Source organism: Aspergillus foveolatus, assembly GCF_047715535.1.
Source record: "Aspergillus foveolatus strain CBS 279.81 unplaced genomic scaffold BDW70scaffold_6, whole genome shotgun sequence".
Taxonomy (NCBI): Eukaryota; Fungi; Ascomycota; class Eurotiomycetes; order Eurotiales; family Aspergillaceae; genus Aspergillus; species Aspergillus foveolatus.
The window spans coordinates 121,736-137,906 of record NW_027396070.1 but is presented as its reverse complement, the minus strand read 5'-3'; the positions used below and the strand labels follow the sequence as shown (position 1 = coordinate 137,906).

Here is a 16,171-nt window from a genome sequence, read left to right as displayed (position 1 = left end):
GAAAGGAGAACAGAACAAAGTCACGTCAGATAACAAATCCAGACCGTCACACGTCTTGTTCCTAGTTCATATACCCAAAGCTCTTCCCGTCCAGCAGCCAGAGCCTGGCCTCCTTTCACATCCTGTTTGGCAATAGCCAGCTCATGGCAGCCTCAACGTGATCTATCAAACCTTGTCAGCATTCTGCTCAACGACAGGCTCATCGTCGTTGTATGCCGGCGGAAGATCCTCAACAGGCTCGGTCATCAGACCCTGCTTCTCAGAAACCGATCCTTCTTCGTTGATTTCCTTGCGCGAAGAGCGGCGGTAACGCTGCCACATGAAGATGGCGAGCTGGCCCACAAGCATACCAACGGCGCTGGCGGCCAGACCGGCCAAGACTCCGAGGATGGCCGGGACAACAATGAAGCGCACAACGCGGTGCAGGGTCCGTTCCCAGGTCTTGTGGAACTTATCGTGGAAGTGTGGAGGTGGAGGGTGAGGGCCGTGGTGGCCGTGATGACGGTGAGGCTCGCCTCCAGACTCGTGGCGGTCAAATTCGCCGGGGGGTGGCAGGAAAGGAGGAGGCGGGTGCGGGGCCTCAGAAGCGTCGGCACAGCCCTGTCCCTTGAACATGCCGATGATACGCTCCTTGGCCGCAGCGAACATGGCCCGGATACGGTGGACCAAGAAACGTCGCAGGCACCGAGCGTTTCCGTCGCACTGCTCCCAAGATTCACGGTCGGCGGTCACCTCGATGTTGGTTCCGGTCATGTAGAGCGTGCCTTCGGCGTCATGGATAAGGGTGATGGCGATCGTGTCCAGGGGAACTGGGTAGCCGTCGAGATCGAGAACGGTGAATCGAACCTCGACCATATCGAAAGGCTCCTCGGGAGGAGACGGGAGAGGCATCATTTCGACGGCGTAGCCCAGTGGGACGGGCTCGGATTCTTCGCCATCTCGCACGCGACGCTGGACGGCCGAGATCTGGGACGGAGGAGCCGGAGGGAAGATCTGACGGTCGTTGGCCAAAAGAAGGCCGTCATCGACGGTGAATTTCAGAGACTGGTACTGTTAGTCAAGATTCACAAAGATATCTGATATAGTAACTTGCCAGAGAAGTCTCGTCGCCACTCTGGATAGCAAGTGGACATCCGGTGCAGAGCAGGTCGACCTGCTGCTGCTGGGCCGCCTGGGCCTCAAGCGGATTGAGACGGGCGACATCGTCGGGCATGATAAAGCCGTCCGCGCCGACTTCGGGGACGACAAGCAAAGCGCTAGCGCTGGAGAGCGCAAGGGCGCTTCCCAAAAGAAACGAGCGTAGGGTCATAGCGATCAGAGACTAGAAACGAACATGGAAAGAAAAGAAGAGAGAAAGACAGAAGTGGGAGGATCGTGTTCAGGCAGATAATCTGAAAACCTCACGTAGATCACAAGGTGGTGGTAAGATCGAAAGTTGCAGAAGAGATAGAAGAAGTGGAAGAGGCGGATGGGGGCAAGATAATCATTCTGTCTGGGGGGGATGGCAGCAAGGCTGACGCAACCGCTAGTCCGTATTGGGTTTGGTGTGTGTAGAAGTGGGGCGCTGACGACTACAATATCACAATGTCCGTGTCAGTTCGATAAGACCCAACCATTAACGACACCCGCAAATCAGGCGGCAAAATCGGCACTCTGAAAGCCTAGCGTCAAGAATGTGTGGATGTGCAGGTCTCTGCAGAGTGTTCGTTGTCAAGCGCAGGATGCCGCATGTTTATATTTATATCCGGATCGCGGGAGATTGGCCGCTAGCCGTTTTGGGATATTTGGTCTCCTCTCGGCATATCGTCACATGACTATTAATCACATGACCATCTCCCGCATCCAGGAAACAGTCAGAGCCTCAAAGAACATTTGAACGTATCAGAGCAGATAACTCCTAAGTTGACAGTGAAGACACCACTGGTGCGCAAGACAGTGGGTATACTAAAGTAAATTGATAGTTTCAAAGTGATATATATCATATATAAATATATCTCGTTATATAAGATCGTTATATATCGTTTTGTATAGGATTATCAGATATCAAATATATAATTATTGGGATATGCCAACGACATCCATCAGCAGCGACGCGGTAGGAATGGGTGCATAGTCTGCAGGAATCTACGACAGTATGTGTTTGATCCACAAATTTTTTCTGAATTTTTCTTTCCTTTTTCCCAGCACGTCAGATTCTGGCCGTGTCGGGGAGTACCGCGACGCTGGATCTATGAAGAAAACCAGGACCGGGCTAGGTGAACGTCTCAGACTTCAATACACCAGGAAACCATCCTTTTCACCCTGCTCTCTCCAGGCTGCGAGCACATTCTTGACCGCGTTCGCTGTGGCCTCTGCATACCCTGGTGGCGGAGGGCCAGTAGGCGCCGTTGCTGGATCTCCCATAACCCAGGCGACAGGTTCCGGACTGTGGCTCTGGTACGCCTCCTTGAGCTGCTGGACGAACTCTGAGGTGTAGCCACGACCAAAGATCACCGCTCGCGGAGGTCGGCTGTAGTTGTGCGTGCCCACGTCGTTCGGACTGGTAACTGCAGGCTGGGGGTCCTGGCCTGAGAGAAGAAGCGGAAGCTCAGCGTGCACTGCCTCAGGAGAGGCGATGAAATGGATGACTATGCTGTTGTTAGTCTGGTCGAACCGGATCGAAGACGAGGGGAGGAGAGGAGGGGCTGAGTCCAGCCCACCATACCCTCGTATTCTGGGCGGAGAAAGTCGGAGACGGGCTTGCCGACTTCGACTCTACGGCCGCAGAGGATAACGGGGATCGATTCAGGCATTTAAAAGGGACTAGGTGAGATCAGGTGAGAGTGGAAGCAGTGGATGGGAGAAGTGGCATGTTGGATTTGCAGCTACAGCTATATAAGTCATGTCTCTCGTGCCCCCACAACGGTGCTAGCTCCGATATTCCTTCAGCCCACTCTAAGTAGGTCTAGAACCTATCACATGGAACGCCTTTGCTAAGCACGGGCCTCGAGATACGGGATCCCCGTCAGCTTGAATCCCCTCTCCGTCAACTGCACCGGCTTGCGCGGCTTCTTCCGGTCATAGGGGTCCAGCTCCCCATTGCGATGCACGGGCAGGTCGACAACGTGCATCGCGTTCGGCCAGTGGGTGGTCATTTTGGTTTCTAGACGGTCAGTAAAGAGCGACTGCCGTGGATACGACGAGCATACCTTCAAACGCCATCTTCTTGGTTTGGAGCTGTTCCGTTGTGGCGTCTTCGACGGGCATATAGCAGGTGTATACGGCGAACCGCGGCTGCGAGGTCTTAGAGGAGAGGTTATAGTGCGGTGTTCGCGAATCCCCTGGCCTCAGTCAGTGGTCTCGAAGTGGAAAAAGAAGAAGAAGACGGAGAATTTCTGGTGGAATACGTACAGAGCAGGAGATCACCAGGCTCAGCCGTGAGCTTGATCCACTCACAGCCTTTGTCCTTGAGCCACTGCAGCCCGGCGTCGGTGAACCCGTACCACTCTTTCGTCCTATGCAGTATCATATTAGACGCATCAATACCGTACGAGGGGTAGACAGCTCGCTCGTACCAGGACCAGATCCGCTCCTCATCCTTGAACACCTCATGGAACTCCTCACTCAGCAGATGCGCGCCTTTACAGACGATTAAGCCCCCGTCGTCAGGCCCATTCGGCAACAGATTGACCAGACCCTGCAGACACCGGAACCCGGGCTTTTCGGGATCCTGGTCCTGATGTGGCCAGGGCTTGTTCGGCTTGATGTCTGTCCTGTTCGGGAACCCGATATTGACCGAGTCAAACGAGACGATCAGGTCGGGCGTATCGTAGACCTTTTCAAAAGCTGCAATCACGCCAGGCTCTTGACGCACCGCCCAGGTAAAGGATTCGTGGGAGATCGCGTAGCCGAGACACATGCCCTTCTCGTTAATATCGGGTAGGTGGTCTTTGTGGATGGTTGACGGGTCGTGCCGGTTGAAGCCCAGGCCGCTGACTCGTTAGCTTGCCGATGGAAGTGTAGGTAGTGGGGATAGTATGGGATAAATAAGGAAAAGGGCTTACAATTCTTCCAACCAGTCGTAGATCTCGTCTGCGTACTTGAGCGCGCGGTCTTTGGGGACGGCACCCTTGACAACTGCAAAGCCATTCTTTAGGAGGTCGTCGCGGAAGTCGCCATAGTGCACGTCAGTGCCGTGCGAGAAAATGCGGCCGGGAGGAGCGGTAGTCGTCGTAGTTGTCGACATGGTTGGTTTCAGGTTAAAGTCGAACTTGATGCTTGCTCAGTGTTTGGCAACGTTCCTGACTTTCGTTTATATCTATGCGACGGGCATTGCCACCACCGGTTCGGCTCGGCTGGCGGTTCGGCTAGGCTTAGGGCTGGCAGGAGTCAAAGCATGACGCTATCCCAGCGGGTTGTGCTCGCCCTGTTCGGAAGAGTGGGCGCGCAGGCAGACGTGGAGGTGGAGCCGAGATAGCGCCGCCTCAACGGCAACGCGGGGACAGCGCGGGGGCGGCGCAGCGCGGGGAGGATCTCTAGATTTCTAGATCTCTACTGGAACAACGCTGGAGAGATCGTATGGAGGGTACCCATGTCAGACCTAGACCACCCCATGGAGCACAAACGCAAACGGCTCTCGTACGCATGCAACTTCTGCCGCCAGAGAAAGACGCGGTGCGATGAAGGGCAGCCCTCATGCCGCAATTGCCGGGTCGCTGGGGTGCAGTGCATCACTACTGACAAGCGCCGTGCCGGGGTGATAGTGACCAACCGGCGACGGACCAGCTCAAGTCCCAGTACGAGCACGGCTCTGAGCACAGCTACGGGCGCGGCGGCGACGCCCGTAGAGAATACGGCCCTCAGAACGCCTGTCTCTCTGAGCCAGGCGTCTCCACTGCCTGCAGCCAGTCCAGGGCTGCGGCCGCCGACGCAATGCTGGGACCGGTCTGGCTGGCGCAGCGGACGGCTGCCCATGATGCCGCGGTTCCTTGGAGGGTGCATGTTCGAGATCATGACCGAATGGCTGGACCTGGCCTTCTATCGACTCCGAATCCCTGCCCCATACCCTGCCACATACCCTGCGCCGGCTCAGCCGGCCGGGTCGGCATCTATGCCGGTGTCTGTACTGCAGTCTGCGCCAGATCTGCCGTCGGGTCCGGAGAGGCGGATCCTGGGCGAGAGGTTCCTGCAGACTGTCTGCTCGGTCTTTCCGTTCCTGAGCGCGAACGAGGTGTACAGCCTCTGCGACCCCGGCGCTGACCCTGAGCGGCCGGTCTCTGGGCAGGCACTGGCCTATATGATTGCAGCCACCGCGCTCATGGCAGGGGATGCGCAGCCCCAGCCAGCACCGGCAGTCTACCTCAGCTACTGCAACAGCCTGCTCGGCCACATGGTGGCCGAGCGGAGCCGGCAGGCTGTGCAGGCCATCCTGCTCCTGGCCATTGCCCTACGAAGCTGTGACCACGTCGCCTGGGCGTGGGACATTCTCGGCTTGGGCGTATCAATGGCACAGTCGATCGGCATCAACCAGACCCAGTCGTCGGAACCTGATTCGACATGGTGGTGCCTGTACGTGTTCGAGAAGATCCTCGCCTTCGAGAGCGGACGTGCCTCGATGATATGGGACCGCGAGCTATTGCGCCCTGTCCAAGTGGCTGAGGAGGAACAGCCTGGCAAAAGGTACAGGCAGGCGTGTATCAGCCTCGCCAACATGCTACACGAGCTTCAGGACCGGGCAGCGGGTGCATGGCGGAGGGAGGAGTGGCTGCCACAGACTGTCGACGAGGCCATCGAAGAGAAGGTACACACTGGAGGAGAGCTGGCGACTCTCCTCGAGGAGTGGTGGAGACGTCTACCGGCTGAATATCGCACCGGATCATTCTCTCAGCAGTCGGCCTTTTTGACGTTCTATTACCGCTACGCGTGAGTACAACTTCACAGAGAGGCCACCCAACGCTGACCACCGGCAGACTCATCCTCCTCAATCGGAGCGTCCTGTTAATTGAGACGGCAGAGATCCGCGAGGTCACTGACCGCTACGCCTCCGGCAAGCCATGGCAGCATCGCCTCGCCAACGGGGCAGGGGTCTGCGTCGAGGCGGCCAGGGAGATGGTCAAGCTGACCGTCGCCATGGTCGACTCTGGATGCCCAACCTATCTGACGGCGTTGACTTCACCACTCAGCGCAGTTTATGCCCTGGCAGTGCACATCTTTAGAGAGAGACACTCTCTTCTCATCCGGTCTGATTTCGAGGTACGTTTTTACTCTGCTTCTGGGCCTACTGAGTCTAACATGACCAGCTCATGAAAGCCGCCATGGAAGTAGTACGACAGTATTACCGCCGCCTGAACAGTGCTCAACGGGTGGACGGCCTTCTCTCTACCCTGGAAACGTACACGGCCGACTGCCTAGATGGACAGCTCCCGCCGGCATTCGGGAGTGGGAGCATAGAGAGCTCACCCTGGAGCGATCGGGACCTACAGCTAGCCTGGGGTCCATCGGCTCTCGACTGGGCAGGCTGGGACTGGAACGATCTGAGCCATCTGTTTGAGAACGGCGAGTAGATCATAATATATTAGGTACCTATGATAGATCTAGGCTAAACAAACGGTAGCACCAAATGACTGTCGTACTCCCCGCCAACATGGACCCAGTGGCGTCCCTTATTCCGGATATGGTCAGAGGTCCCAAAATTTGATATCCCCTGATAGTGCCCGGCAATCCGCAGCTGCAGGCTCTCGCCGGCTTCGTACTCGACCCCCATGGCCCAGATGCCGATCTCCAGGCGTACAACCGTGCCCGGTGGGATCTTTTCCTCGCGCTCGTGCGGGTGGAACGGCCAGTTGGGGTGCATAGACCTGCTCTGGTCAATGGCGCGGTGCGAGGCGCGCAGGATGCCTGTTGGGCCCTGATAGAGGATGACCTCTGTACGTTTGTCGGACGGGATCTCGGCGATCGATGAGACTGGGAGCCCTTTCCACGGAATATTGAGGTTGAACATCAGCTCACCGGACGCAGACAGTTTGCTCAGGACGAGGAAAACGTCCATGTCGTCTTGCTCGTCGCAGTGCATGTAAAGCACCGCCTTGGGGATACCGACCAGCTGCGTGCGTTCTTGGAAGGTGTAGGTGAACTTGGCCATCGATGAAGGCTCTTCGGAATCGTAAGACACTGTACCAGAGGCAGACGAGGGGCTATCCAGGAGCAATCCGCCCTCTGCATCCAGATACGCCTTTCGATAGACGGTCCGTGGCAGGGGGAAGTCCGGCTCGACGATGCCGGCCAATGGACTGCTCTCGCCGTACTTCAGCACTGCCATGCGTACGCGTGGTGTAGCCTCCCAGCCATTCTCGATCCCCTTCAGATACCGGTCGAAGAAGCTCAGAAGCTCTTTGTTGGCCTCTGGATTCCCCCATAGATCGAACCACTCCTGGTAGGGATGCCAACGCAGCCATTTATGCTTCGACTGCACCTCCAGCCAGCCTCGAATGGCGCCCATCCCGTGCATAGTGTTCGTCCAGGTCCCAGTAATGTATGTAGGGATCGTAATCTTCTTCATATCGGGCCTCTTATCGTTCCACCAGTCGCAGGCGAGCGGGTGTTGCTGGTACATCTGGCGGAAACTCTCCATGCCGTTTCGGCCGCGCAGCATGTACTTGACGATCAGCCGGTCAAACAGATCGCCTCCGTAGATGCCACCGCGCGCAAACTGCTCGCGGTAAAGGTCGCCACAGCCTTCCCAGGGGGCGATGGCCTTGAGGGATGGAGGCTGCAGTGCCGCAATAAACCACTGGATGATGGCCAGATGGGAATTGCCGGCGAGACCGACGCTGCCGCTGCACCACTCTTGCTGCGCAATCCATTCGATCACATCGTATCCATCTTCTGCCTCCTGTGTGCCCATGATAGCCATGACACCTTCTGAATCGAACGCTCCTCGAGAGTCGACATTGACGATCGCGTACCCATGCTGCACGAACTCTGCCGGATCAGGCGCCTCGAACTTCTCCAGCCCGCTCAGAGTTCCATCGGGGATTCCAAGATTCCACGGCGTCATCAGACGCAGCGAGTTGATCCCGTTGAATTTCTTGCCAAAGGGACTCCAGCAGACGATTGCGGGGACAGCACCAGATGAAGCAGGGCCGGGACGATAGATATCAGCGTATAGGGTGCACCCGTCGCGCACGGCAATGGCCACGTCATGGTCAACCTGGATCTCGCAGGGGAGCGCTCGTCTGCCCGGTGCGGTCTGGTAGCCTTTGGGGAGGATCTCGGAATGGGGGTTGAGGCCTCGGTAGCCCGCATACCCTATCTCGGGGGCCTTGAGCTCCTCGAGCGGAACGTCGACTTTGAATTGGACTGGCATTTTGTCCCTGTCAGTCTAGTATGAGCAGGTATGGGTCTTTCTAATATAAAGGCTCCATGTCATAGCAGACTTGCCCACCGGCTCGGCTGGCGGCTAGGGTCGGTTCGGGTCCCGGCTCCACGAGGCCACGTTTGAAGAGAAACCCATCCCCACGGGGAATGGGTATCAATATTCTAATCCTGGGGGATTCGAGGCGTCGTGTGAAGAGGATATTTAAAGCCCCCCTTTGCCCACGGCCCGCTGTCTACTGGACGCACAACCTCTATCCAGCACCACCGCGTACGCCATGGACAAGACTGAGGTCATCCACGAAGAGGTTATCTCTAAGGACCTGAAGCTCCATGGAGCCCCTGGAGACGTCGAGCTCTTTCGAGGAAGCGACACGATCTTGATTCCCACTCCGTCGCTGGATCCCAAAGGTTAGGCCTGCCTCTGATCCGTTCACAGCTCCCAAGCTTCGTTTGTGGCTGACTTACAGACCCCCTCCGCCTCCCTCCGTGGCGCAAATGGATCCTGCTCGTCCTCGTTTCTGCATACAGTTGCACCTCTGTCGTGCTTTGCTCCGGCATGGGTCCTATCTTCTCTGTCATCCAGGCGCAGTACCCTGGGGAGGAAGACCGGGCAAATGACCTGCTCACATATCCGACTCTGTTCATGGGCATTGGGAACTTGATCAGCATGCCGTTTGCTCTCAGTGTCGGGCGTCGACCGGTGTTCCTGGCGTCCATGGTCCTGCTTGTTGCGACGGGGGTATGGTGTGCGTGCTCGCAGAGCCTGGGGAGCCATATTGCCGGCCGTAACATCATGTCTCTGGCTGCGGGCCAGAGCGAGGCCTTGTCGCCGTCGATCATCCAGGAGATCCACTTCTTGCACGAGCGTGGCCGGAAGCTCGCGTGGTTCATCTTTATCCAGAATGTCGTGGCAGGGGTGTTCTTCGTTGTCTCGACGTACATGGTTTCGGCGTGGGGATGGCGCTGGTGGTATGGCTTCTTCACCATCATGAACGCCGCTGTCTTTGCTTTATCGGTGATCTTCGTGTCTGAGTCGCGCTTTGCACGGTCTCCTGAGGACATGAGGGGCGAGCCTGCAGCCACACCGAGCTCAGAAAGCGAGATAGAGCAATACACTCCCCGGACATGGCGGCATGACCTGTCTCTCTGCGTGGTCGAACCGCGCTGGAGCATCATCCCCACCTTCTACAAGCACGTCCTGCAGGGCCTCTGCATCCCTATCACCCTCTGGCTGCTGCTCCTCAACGGAGCCTTCTTGGGCGTCTACGTTTTCCAGTCAGCCACCTTCTCAACCATCCTTCTCGCCCCGCCATACAGCTTCGCATTCACCTCGCTCGGCTCTGTGCAGGCTGGCCAGATTGTCAGCTGCATCATCTTTCTCCCGCTCCTCGGCTACGGCAGTGACTTGACCATCCGCGCATTCACGAAACGCAACCGAGGCCTCTACAGGCCTGAGTTCCGCTTGCCGGTGATTGGCATTCCGGCTGTAGTCGGTGTGATCTGCGGCATCATCTACGGACAGGCAGGGTCGTTCCCCGAGAGATGGAACGTGAGTGCCATCGTGGTTGGATATAATGCGAGCTTCTTCGCCTTTCTCGGCGCAAATATCGTGGGTATTACCTATGCGGTCGATAGCTTTCCATTACGCGCCGAGCCCTTCCTCGTTGTTATCTGTGCCGGGCGTGGTCTTATCTCGTTTGGCTTGAGTTATGCGACCTTGCCGGCCGTGAGGAGCATAGGGTATGACATGACCATGGTCGTGGAGATGGCGATCTGTGCTGCGCTGGCTTTGGGAGCTATCCCCATGTTCTTCTTTGGGCCGAGGATTCGAGAGTTGGTCAAAGGATGGGTGGGTGAATGAACGTGATATACTCAGTTATAGAAGTAAACTGTATATACACAGGGTATAGGGTCTTCACAACTGCCCATCTGGCTGGAACGGGTATTATGTACATCAAACAGTCTGATGCTCACTCTTGGGGACTCTCCAACCCTTTTCCAATCCCAAGAGTTTCCCGGTTACGATCCCCTTGATAGTGAAGAGGTTCATTACAGCCCACAAGATGACCAGCATCAGCAGCAATGCCGTCGACCACACATCAAACGCAGGCGAGTTCATCAACTTGCCCAACTGCACTGCCCCATTGGTATATACACCCTGTACGTATATGTCAGGATCGCTAGATCAGAGGGGGAAAAAGAACCTCCGACTCACCCACGGAAAAATAAGTGACCACGCACTCAGTGAAAACGCCGCATTCCTAAATCCCCCTGACTGCACTTTTAGCGTATACAATATGCTCAGTATAGCCAAAATCCACCAGAACGTGCCGAATCCCCACGCCATCAAGCCGGCAAACTGGCTGACCGCGGCAATCGGCGCTGCCGATGTTTCCGTCAGTAAAGAGCCCCGGTTGTACGCGCCGAAGCTGTGCTGGACGGCAGTGCCTAGGATCTGCAGCGCAAAGCTCGCCTGCCCAAAGGGCCCGCACAGGACCATGTCCTGGTACGCCTCGCCGTACCGTGGATACTTCCGGTCGAAGTGGTGGTAGACAATGCAGGCGTCGATGCATGTGGCCAGCCCAAGGCCCGCCCCGAGTTCCATGTAGGAGACGATGATGGCCGGGACGCGAAGACGCGCGCTCAGGCTGCTGTTCTCGCAGATGACGCCGCCGCCAGCCGCAGATGTGAGGATCGATATCACGGGCAGAAGAAAAGCGGGCGGCATGTGTTCTATCCCCGACGGCTGCATCTTCAGCTGGGAGTAGGGCACGCCAATGACCGAGCTTAGAGACAGAAAGGTCGAGATCCACCAGAGCACATAAGCGGTCAGCTCGGCGCCGCCATCATACTGCAGCGAGATCATCTGGATGATGGAAGTGAAGGCAATGGGGACGCTCGCCAGGCACGAGGCCTCGACGACGTTGTGGCGAATTTCACGGATGACATGGTCGGGGTAGAGGATGGTCCGAGCAATGTAGATACCGAGGAAGAGCCCGAGTAAGACGATCGCATAGATCCAGACGATTTTGGCAAGGATGGGGAGAGCGCCGAACTGGTAGTGCAGCTGGTGCAGGATGACAGCAAGAATGCTTGTGCCCTGGGGAATCAGAAACCACGAGGAGGTGAAACTGTACACTGCCAGGGAGAGTGGACGGGACGGGGCCTGGTCATTCATTTCGATTTTGTCTATTTCATCTTGGAAACAAGTGCAGTGGTATAGTAAGTATATAAGGGCTGACGACCGAGTGATGTCATCTATCGCGGGCTCCACAGGGCTTGCAGGCAACAGGCACTAAGAACAAATCAAGCAAGAATATAGCCCTTCATCTCCTCGGGAACGCCCATCTCCTGCGGTGCATGGTCTCCGATCGTATGCCACTTGGGCTTGCTTCTCACAAAAATATGGCCTTCCACTTCTGGCACCGCGTCCTGGTTCTGAACCGTCACCGCAACCAGGCCAACTTCATCTGGTTTGCCATCGTACACCATTGAGACCGGGGAATGGCACGAGCCACAGACTGTCCGTGTCGCGAAGGTTGACAGGCGCAGCTCGACAAGGTCGTCAGCTCGAGTCCACTGGAAATGCTCACGCTTGACGTTAGTGAACGGGGCAAAGGAGGCGCCGTGGAGGTGCTGACAGGTACGGCAGTAGCAGTACGACAGCCCGTAGAGAGGGCCAGTGGTCCGGTAACGAGTCTTGTCGCAAAAACAGCTGCCAGTGACGGTGGACATGATGGTGAATCGTGGATGGGTAAGATAGACATGTAGTCTTGTGAGGAAAGAGGGATTAGGGTTCCCTAATATTCACAGCATTATTTCATGACATCATACGTCACTTATAAGCAAGGCCATTCTACATTTCGCTTCGCCTATTGGTCATATCACAAACAAACCACTAGTATACATCCTTACCGTGTCAGGATGCAGGCCACCGCGGCGCATTGAGTATCAAGCCCATAAGCATCCCAGCCAACAACGCCGTCACCGGCACTGTGATGATCCAACCAAAGTAGATCCACACTACTAGACGCAGGTTGATACAGCGCCAGTCGCCGTTTGCCAGGCCGACACCGATTGATGCGCCGGCAATGCACTGTGTCTACGCTTGTTAGCTATTGTTGCTTCTTTTCTTTCTCTTTCTCTTCTAATCCACTCAGAGAGCGAGAGAGCAGACATACCGTTGACACCGGCAGCCGGAGTCTTGTCGCCATCAGGATCGTCATGGCGCTGCTGAGCTCCATGCAGAACCCGCGCGAGGGCGACATGAGGGTGAGCCGATTGCCCAGGTTACGCATGAGATGGTACCCATAGCTCAACAGGCCCAGGACGATGGCACCGCCGCCAAAGGCCCTACTGCCCATTAGCACTGCATACCACGGTTGCCAGACGACGTACTTACAATACCCAGGTCGGCACCGGCACCTCGTCCGCGATATTCCCGTTCTGCCACACCAGGTAGGTGGTTGCGAACGGGGCGATGGCGTTGGCAACGTCGTTGGCCCCGTGGACGAACGAAGCCGTGGCTGCCGTCAGAATCTGCAGAGAACTGTACATGTATTCTGCCCGGTTGTCGTATCTGGCGGCGCGGGCGTGCATATCTTGGATGTCCCAGGTGAGCACGGTCTGCCGCTTCTGCGCCTGGATCACGTCCTGCTCTAGACCACGATACAGAGCGCGCTGGACATACCACCAGATCACCGGCCAGCTGGTCCACGGTCCAGCCGGCCGCGGTGGGACCCCTTCGACGCGTGACGTCGTGGTTCCCTCCAGTCGCTCGGGGTCGTTGTAGCCGTCGGCGGACTGGATCGACTGGAGGAGCGACTCTGAGGCGCGAAGACACTTGAGCTCCTCCTGCGTCAGATGGCCCCGGTAGTAGTCCTTGATACCCAGACTGCTTCGACCGGGCGGCGGCGGGCTGGGGAGTGGCCGCGAGAGCAGGAACGGACCGCGCCATGCATCGTGCCATTTCAGCTGCCAGTCTTCAATCATGACGCGGCGCCAGAGGTACGGGAGCAGGAAGAGGATTTCGAGGAGGGTGCAGCCAGTCGCGACGGTGACGACGGCGACCGAGACCTGCATCGCGCTCAGCTCGACATCCAACTGGATCCCCTTCCAGACGACGAGCATGGTCAGACCCGCGATGGTGACGAACGTGTAGATCGGGATCGAGAATAGGGCTCGATGCACGGCATACTTGCTCGAGAGCACGAGGTGCCTGGTGATGAGGAACATGATTGCCCCCAGAGCACCCGCAATGCCTGGCGCAACTCCCCATGCGGCAAAGACCTGCGCGACCCCGTTCCAGCCCCAGTGGATGTTCTCGATCCCCACCGACGCGGTCCCTGCCCCCACAAGGCCTCCGATGATCGAATGCGTCGTGCTCACGGGGAGCCCGGCTCGCGTAGCGACAGTCAGGAAGAGCGAGGACCCGATAATAGCGCACATCATGGCGAGCATCAGCACCGCGGGTTCGGCGTCGTACAGGTGCGGATCGATGATCCTCTCTCGGACAGTCTCAGCCACACGAGAGCCGACGCTGATCGACCCGGCGAGCTCCATGCAAGCGGCGATCAGCATCGCCTGCTTGAGCGTCAGAGACCGGGAGGAGACCGAGGAGGCAAACGAGTTAGCGACATCATTGGCACCTAATATGGTTAGCGACCATCTATTATCAAAACGAGGCTGCATACCGATATTCCAGGCGTCGAGGAATGCAAAGATCGTGGTTACCGCAAAGATATAATCATACTGATGGAGGACTGCCATAGATGGTCGATGGTCTATAGGCACAGGTTAGGGTTCAGCCAGAGAAAGCCCTTGACAAGCATGATGGTTGTCCAGTCTTCAATACAAGAAACATGACAAAATGGAGAGATATTCGGCAGAGCTGTTCATTCTGACTTTTAAAAGGCATCATCGTCTGATGCAAACACAATAAGACCGTCCAGGGCAGATTGCCCGATAACATTAATTGCCTTGTCCTGTCTAGTCTGGGCATGGTATAACCACCATCAGCAGCGCCACGTGCGCCAATCTGGCCCTAGCACTGGCTTGTCTCAGGGCTGGGCCCCAAGAAGTAGACAGAGCACACGTGCAGAACCAATGCCATGCACTGGTTTCTTGTCTGTTGCCTCTCAAGCCAAGCTGTCGGCTCAACAAGGCATATTCATATAGTACGGCGTCAGACTATTGAGTATAGACTCCGTCAGTCCCGCGCTATCCGCCCTCCAGCTCTCGGGGCCAATTATCCGAGCGAACGCTCGACTGCGGCGACCGTGACCAGGGCCTCCGTATTTATTGGACTGCAGAATAGATGCCCAGCGCTAGACCCACCGTTCAAACTAGGCTGACACCGGCTGTCTCTGCTTTTCCCGCGATGCGGGAGCAGACGGGGCTGAAGGATTGGGTTGGCTCGTGCGGATAGTGATTGGGATTCAGTCCCATCTCTTGGGAGGCGAGTCTATACTTCTCTAGTCTTCCTATCAAATGATTAGAACATGAGGGTAGCGGCGTGTGTTGCTATTCTCAGATGTAAGCTGTCCTCTTAGGAGGGTTTCGCGCGGACTACCACTACGGTGAGGACATGTATTAAAACTACAGCAAGACCGTACGGCAAAAGTATTTGCGTTGATCTCCCAGTATCAGAAATCAACTAGCAACGTCTGAGATGACAGGAACTCGTTTCAGGTGATGAGCGCAGAGCAGCTCCTGCACCATCTACCTTGCGGGCGCAACCCGAGAGATACGGATTTGTACTGAGATCGTCAATTGGGGTAGTTGCAACTAACCTGTCCAATATCAGAGAAAACTGTTGTGTCTCCTGCACGACAAGACCCTAAGAGGACATCGGCGTGCATTAAAAGCACGGATCTACTGTGGGATTAGATGCAAAGAAAGGCTATTGCATGGGTTCTCACCCAAGCGCGATGCTGGTAACCCTGAATCAACCCGTCCAGCCCATCATCACCTAATGATGTCTCCCTTGCAGTATGGAGACCAAAAGGTTTGCAGATTCGAGTTTGAGTTTTGTAAAAGAGCTTAGGTAAGATATGAGAACTATCAATATATACAAGGTGAAGTGGTGGGCACTCTAATAGTATCTGAACAGCACGCTTACTGGCTGGTCTCGCTAATCAAATAGTCGCCTATCACTGTCTTGTTTCTCTAGCATACCGACCGATCTGAACTCGTCTTGGACCACACTGCGTGTATTCGCGGCTGTATAGATGTTTGCAAGGCTGGTGAGCCTGAACCAGCCTGTTGAATCTAGGGCATTCAATCACTAAAATCACTGAATCACTGAATTACTGAATTACTGAAATCGAAAGCATGCTCCCAGGCTGACCAGGTGGACGGCTAAGACTAACGAATTGGGCGCGCGGTATCAGCCTCCTACTAAAAGACGCAGTCGATCGGTACCCAGCCGGTCCTGTGCGAACGCAGACGAGAATGCGAATGAAGAAACCCCTCGATCCCCTCTACCTAGTTCCGGCTTATCCCTGTTGCGTAGGTTATTGTCTGCGGTTATCCTTTGAAGCATAGGTCATATCGCATCTCCATCATATCCCTTCTCTAACCGTTCGCCCGTCGGACGGGTTGGTTCTCACAGCAGTCAGCTGTCTTGTGATTCAAATTTTAGCTGCGGTACTCCAGTGTCTGCAAGCGAGACTGGCCTTGAACTTGAAATGATCGGATTCAAATGTGCTGATACGGTTGAGGGAGGCGCTTTGCTTTCCGTGGACAAGATACGACCAGACAGATTGCCAGTAAGCGAACACTTCAGGCTCCAACGTGGAGTTAGCTACTCCAATGC

The 16,171-nt window shown here is 56.1% G+C and overlaps 9 protein-coding genes across 9 annotated transcripts; 2 read left to right on the top strand and 7 right to left on the bottom strand.

The window, feature by feature from the left end:
* Positions 1–165: 165 nt before the first annotated feature.
* On the bottom strand, positions 166–1,688 carry BDW70DRAFT_170705 (uncharacterized protein; the record flags this gene model as incomplete). The annotated part of the gene is made up of 2 exons (XM_073743006.1): positions 1,094–1,688; positions 166–1,044 (listed from the first exon to the last, which is right to left on the bottom strand). The coding sequence occupies exons 1-2, from the start codon at positions 1,307–1,309 to the stop codon at positions 166–168; spliced, it is 1,095 nt and encodes a 364-aa protein (XP_073599349.1). The 5' UTR covers positions 1,310–1,688.
* A 284-nt stretch (positions 1,689–1,972) lies between these two features.
* BDW70DRAFT_129278 (uncharacterized protein) lies at positions 1,973–2,912 on the bottom strand. The gene is made up of 2 exons (XM_073735587.1): positions 2,705–2,912; positions 1,973–2,627 (listed from the first exon to the last, which is right to left on the bottom strand). The coding sequence occupies exons 1-2, from the start codon at positions 2,790–2,792 to the stop codon at positions 2,272–2,274; spliced, it is 444 nt and encodes a 147-aa protein (XP_073599348.1). The 5' UTR covers positions 2,793–2,912; the 3' UTR covers positions 1,973–2,271.
* Positions 2,913–2,972: 60 nt separating this feature from the next.
* Positions 2,973–4,225, bottom strand: BDW70DRAFT_147722 (uncharacterized protein; the record flags this gene model as incomplete). The annotated part of the gene is made up of 5 exons (XM_073738761.1): positions 2,973–3,142; positions 3,189–3,320; positions 3,391–3,494; positions 3,531–3,971; positions 4,044–4,225. 5 exons carry the CDS (start codon positions 4,223–4,225, stop codon positions 2,973–2,975), a joined length of 1,029 nt encoding a protein of 342 aa, XP_073599347.1.
* A 765-nt stretch (positions 4,226–4,990) lies between these two features.
* Positions 4,991–6,542, top strand: BDW70DRAFT_147721 (fungal specific transcription factor domain-containing protein; the record flags this gene model as incomplete). The annotated part of the gene is made up of 3 exons (XM_073738760.1): positions 4,991–5,901; positions 5,949–6,231; positions 6,279–6,542. 3 exons carry the CDS (start codon positions 4,991–4,993, stop codon positions 6,540–6,542), a joined length of 1,458 nt encoding a protein of 485 aa, XP_073599346.1.
* BDW70DRAFT_170703 (CocE/NonD family hydrolase) lies at positions 6,232–8,478 on the bottom strand. The gene has a single exon (XM_073743005.1). It carries the CDS (start codon positions 8,342–8,344, stop codon positions 6,578–6,580), a length of 1,767 nt encoding a protein of 588 aa, XP_073599345.1. The 5' UTR covers positions 8,345–8,478; the 3' UTR covers positions 6,232–6,577.
* BDW70DRAFT_170699 (major facilitator superfamily domain-containing protein) lies at positions 8,479–10,216 on the top strand (the record flags this gene model as incomplete). The annotated part of the gene is made up of 2 exons (XM_073743004.1): positions 8,479–8,763; positions 8,823–10,216. The coding sequence occupies exons 1-2, from the start codon at positions 8,631–8,633 to the stop codon at positions 10,214–10,216; spliced, it is 1,527 nt and encodes a 508-aa protein (XP_073599344.1). The 5' UTR covers positions 8,479–8,630.
* A 6-nt stretch (positions 10,217–10,222) lies between these two features.
* BDW70DRAFT_129269 (putative malic acid transport protein) lies at positions 10,223–11,566 on the bottom strand. Its single transcript, XM_073735586.1, has 2 exons — positions 10,571–11,566; positions 10,223–10,513 (listed from the first exon to the last, which is right to left on the bottom strand). Exons 1-2 carry the CDS (start codon positions 11,531–11,533, stop codon positions 10,310–10,312), a joined length of 1,167 nt encoding a protein of 388 aa, XP_073599343.1. The 5' UTR covers positions 11,534–11,566; the 3' UTR covers positions 10,223–10,309.
* On the bottom strand, positions 11,547–12,101 carry BDW70DRAFT_129268 (GFA family protein). The gene has a single exon (XM_073735585.1). It carries the CDS (start codon positions 12,088–12,090, stop codon positions 11,662–11,664), a length of 429 nt encoding a protein of 142 aa, XP_073599342.1. The 5' UTR covers positions 12,091–12,101; the 3' UTR covers positions 11,547–11,661.
* Positions 12,102–12,274: 173 nt separating this feature from the next.
* Positions 12,275–14,124, bottom strand: BDW70DRAFT_170698 (inorganic phosphate transporter; the record flags this gene model as incomplete). The annotated part of the gene is made up of 4 exons (XM_073743003.1): positions 12,275–12,457; positions 12,537–12,708; positions 12,758–14,003; positions 14,049–14,124. The coding sequence occupies 4 exons, from the start codon at positions 14,122–14,124 to the stop codon at positions 12,275–12,277; spliced, it is 1,677 nt and encodes a 558-aa protein (XP_073599341.1).
* Positions 14,125–16,171: the final 2,047 nt, after the last annotated feature.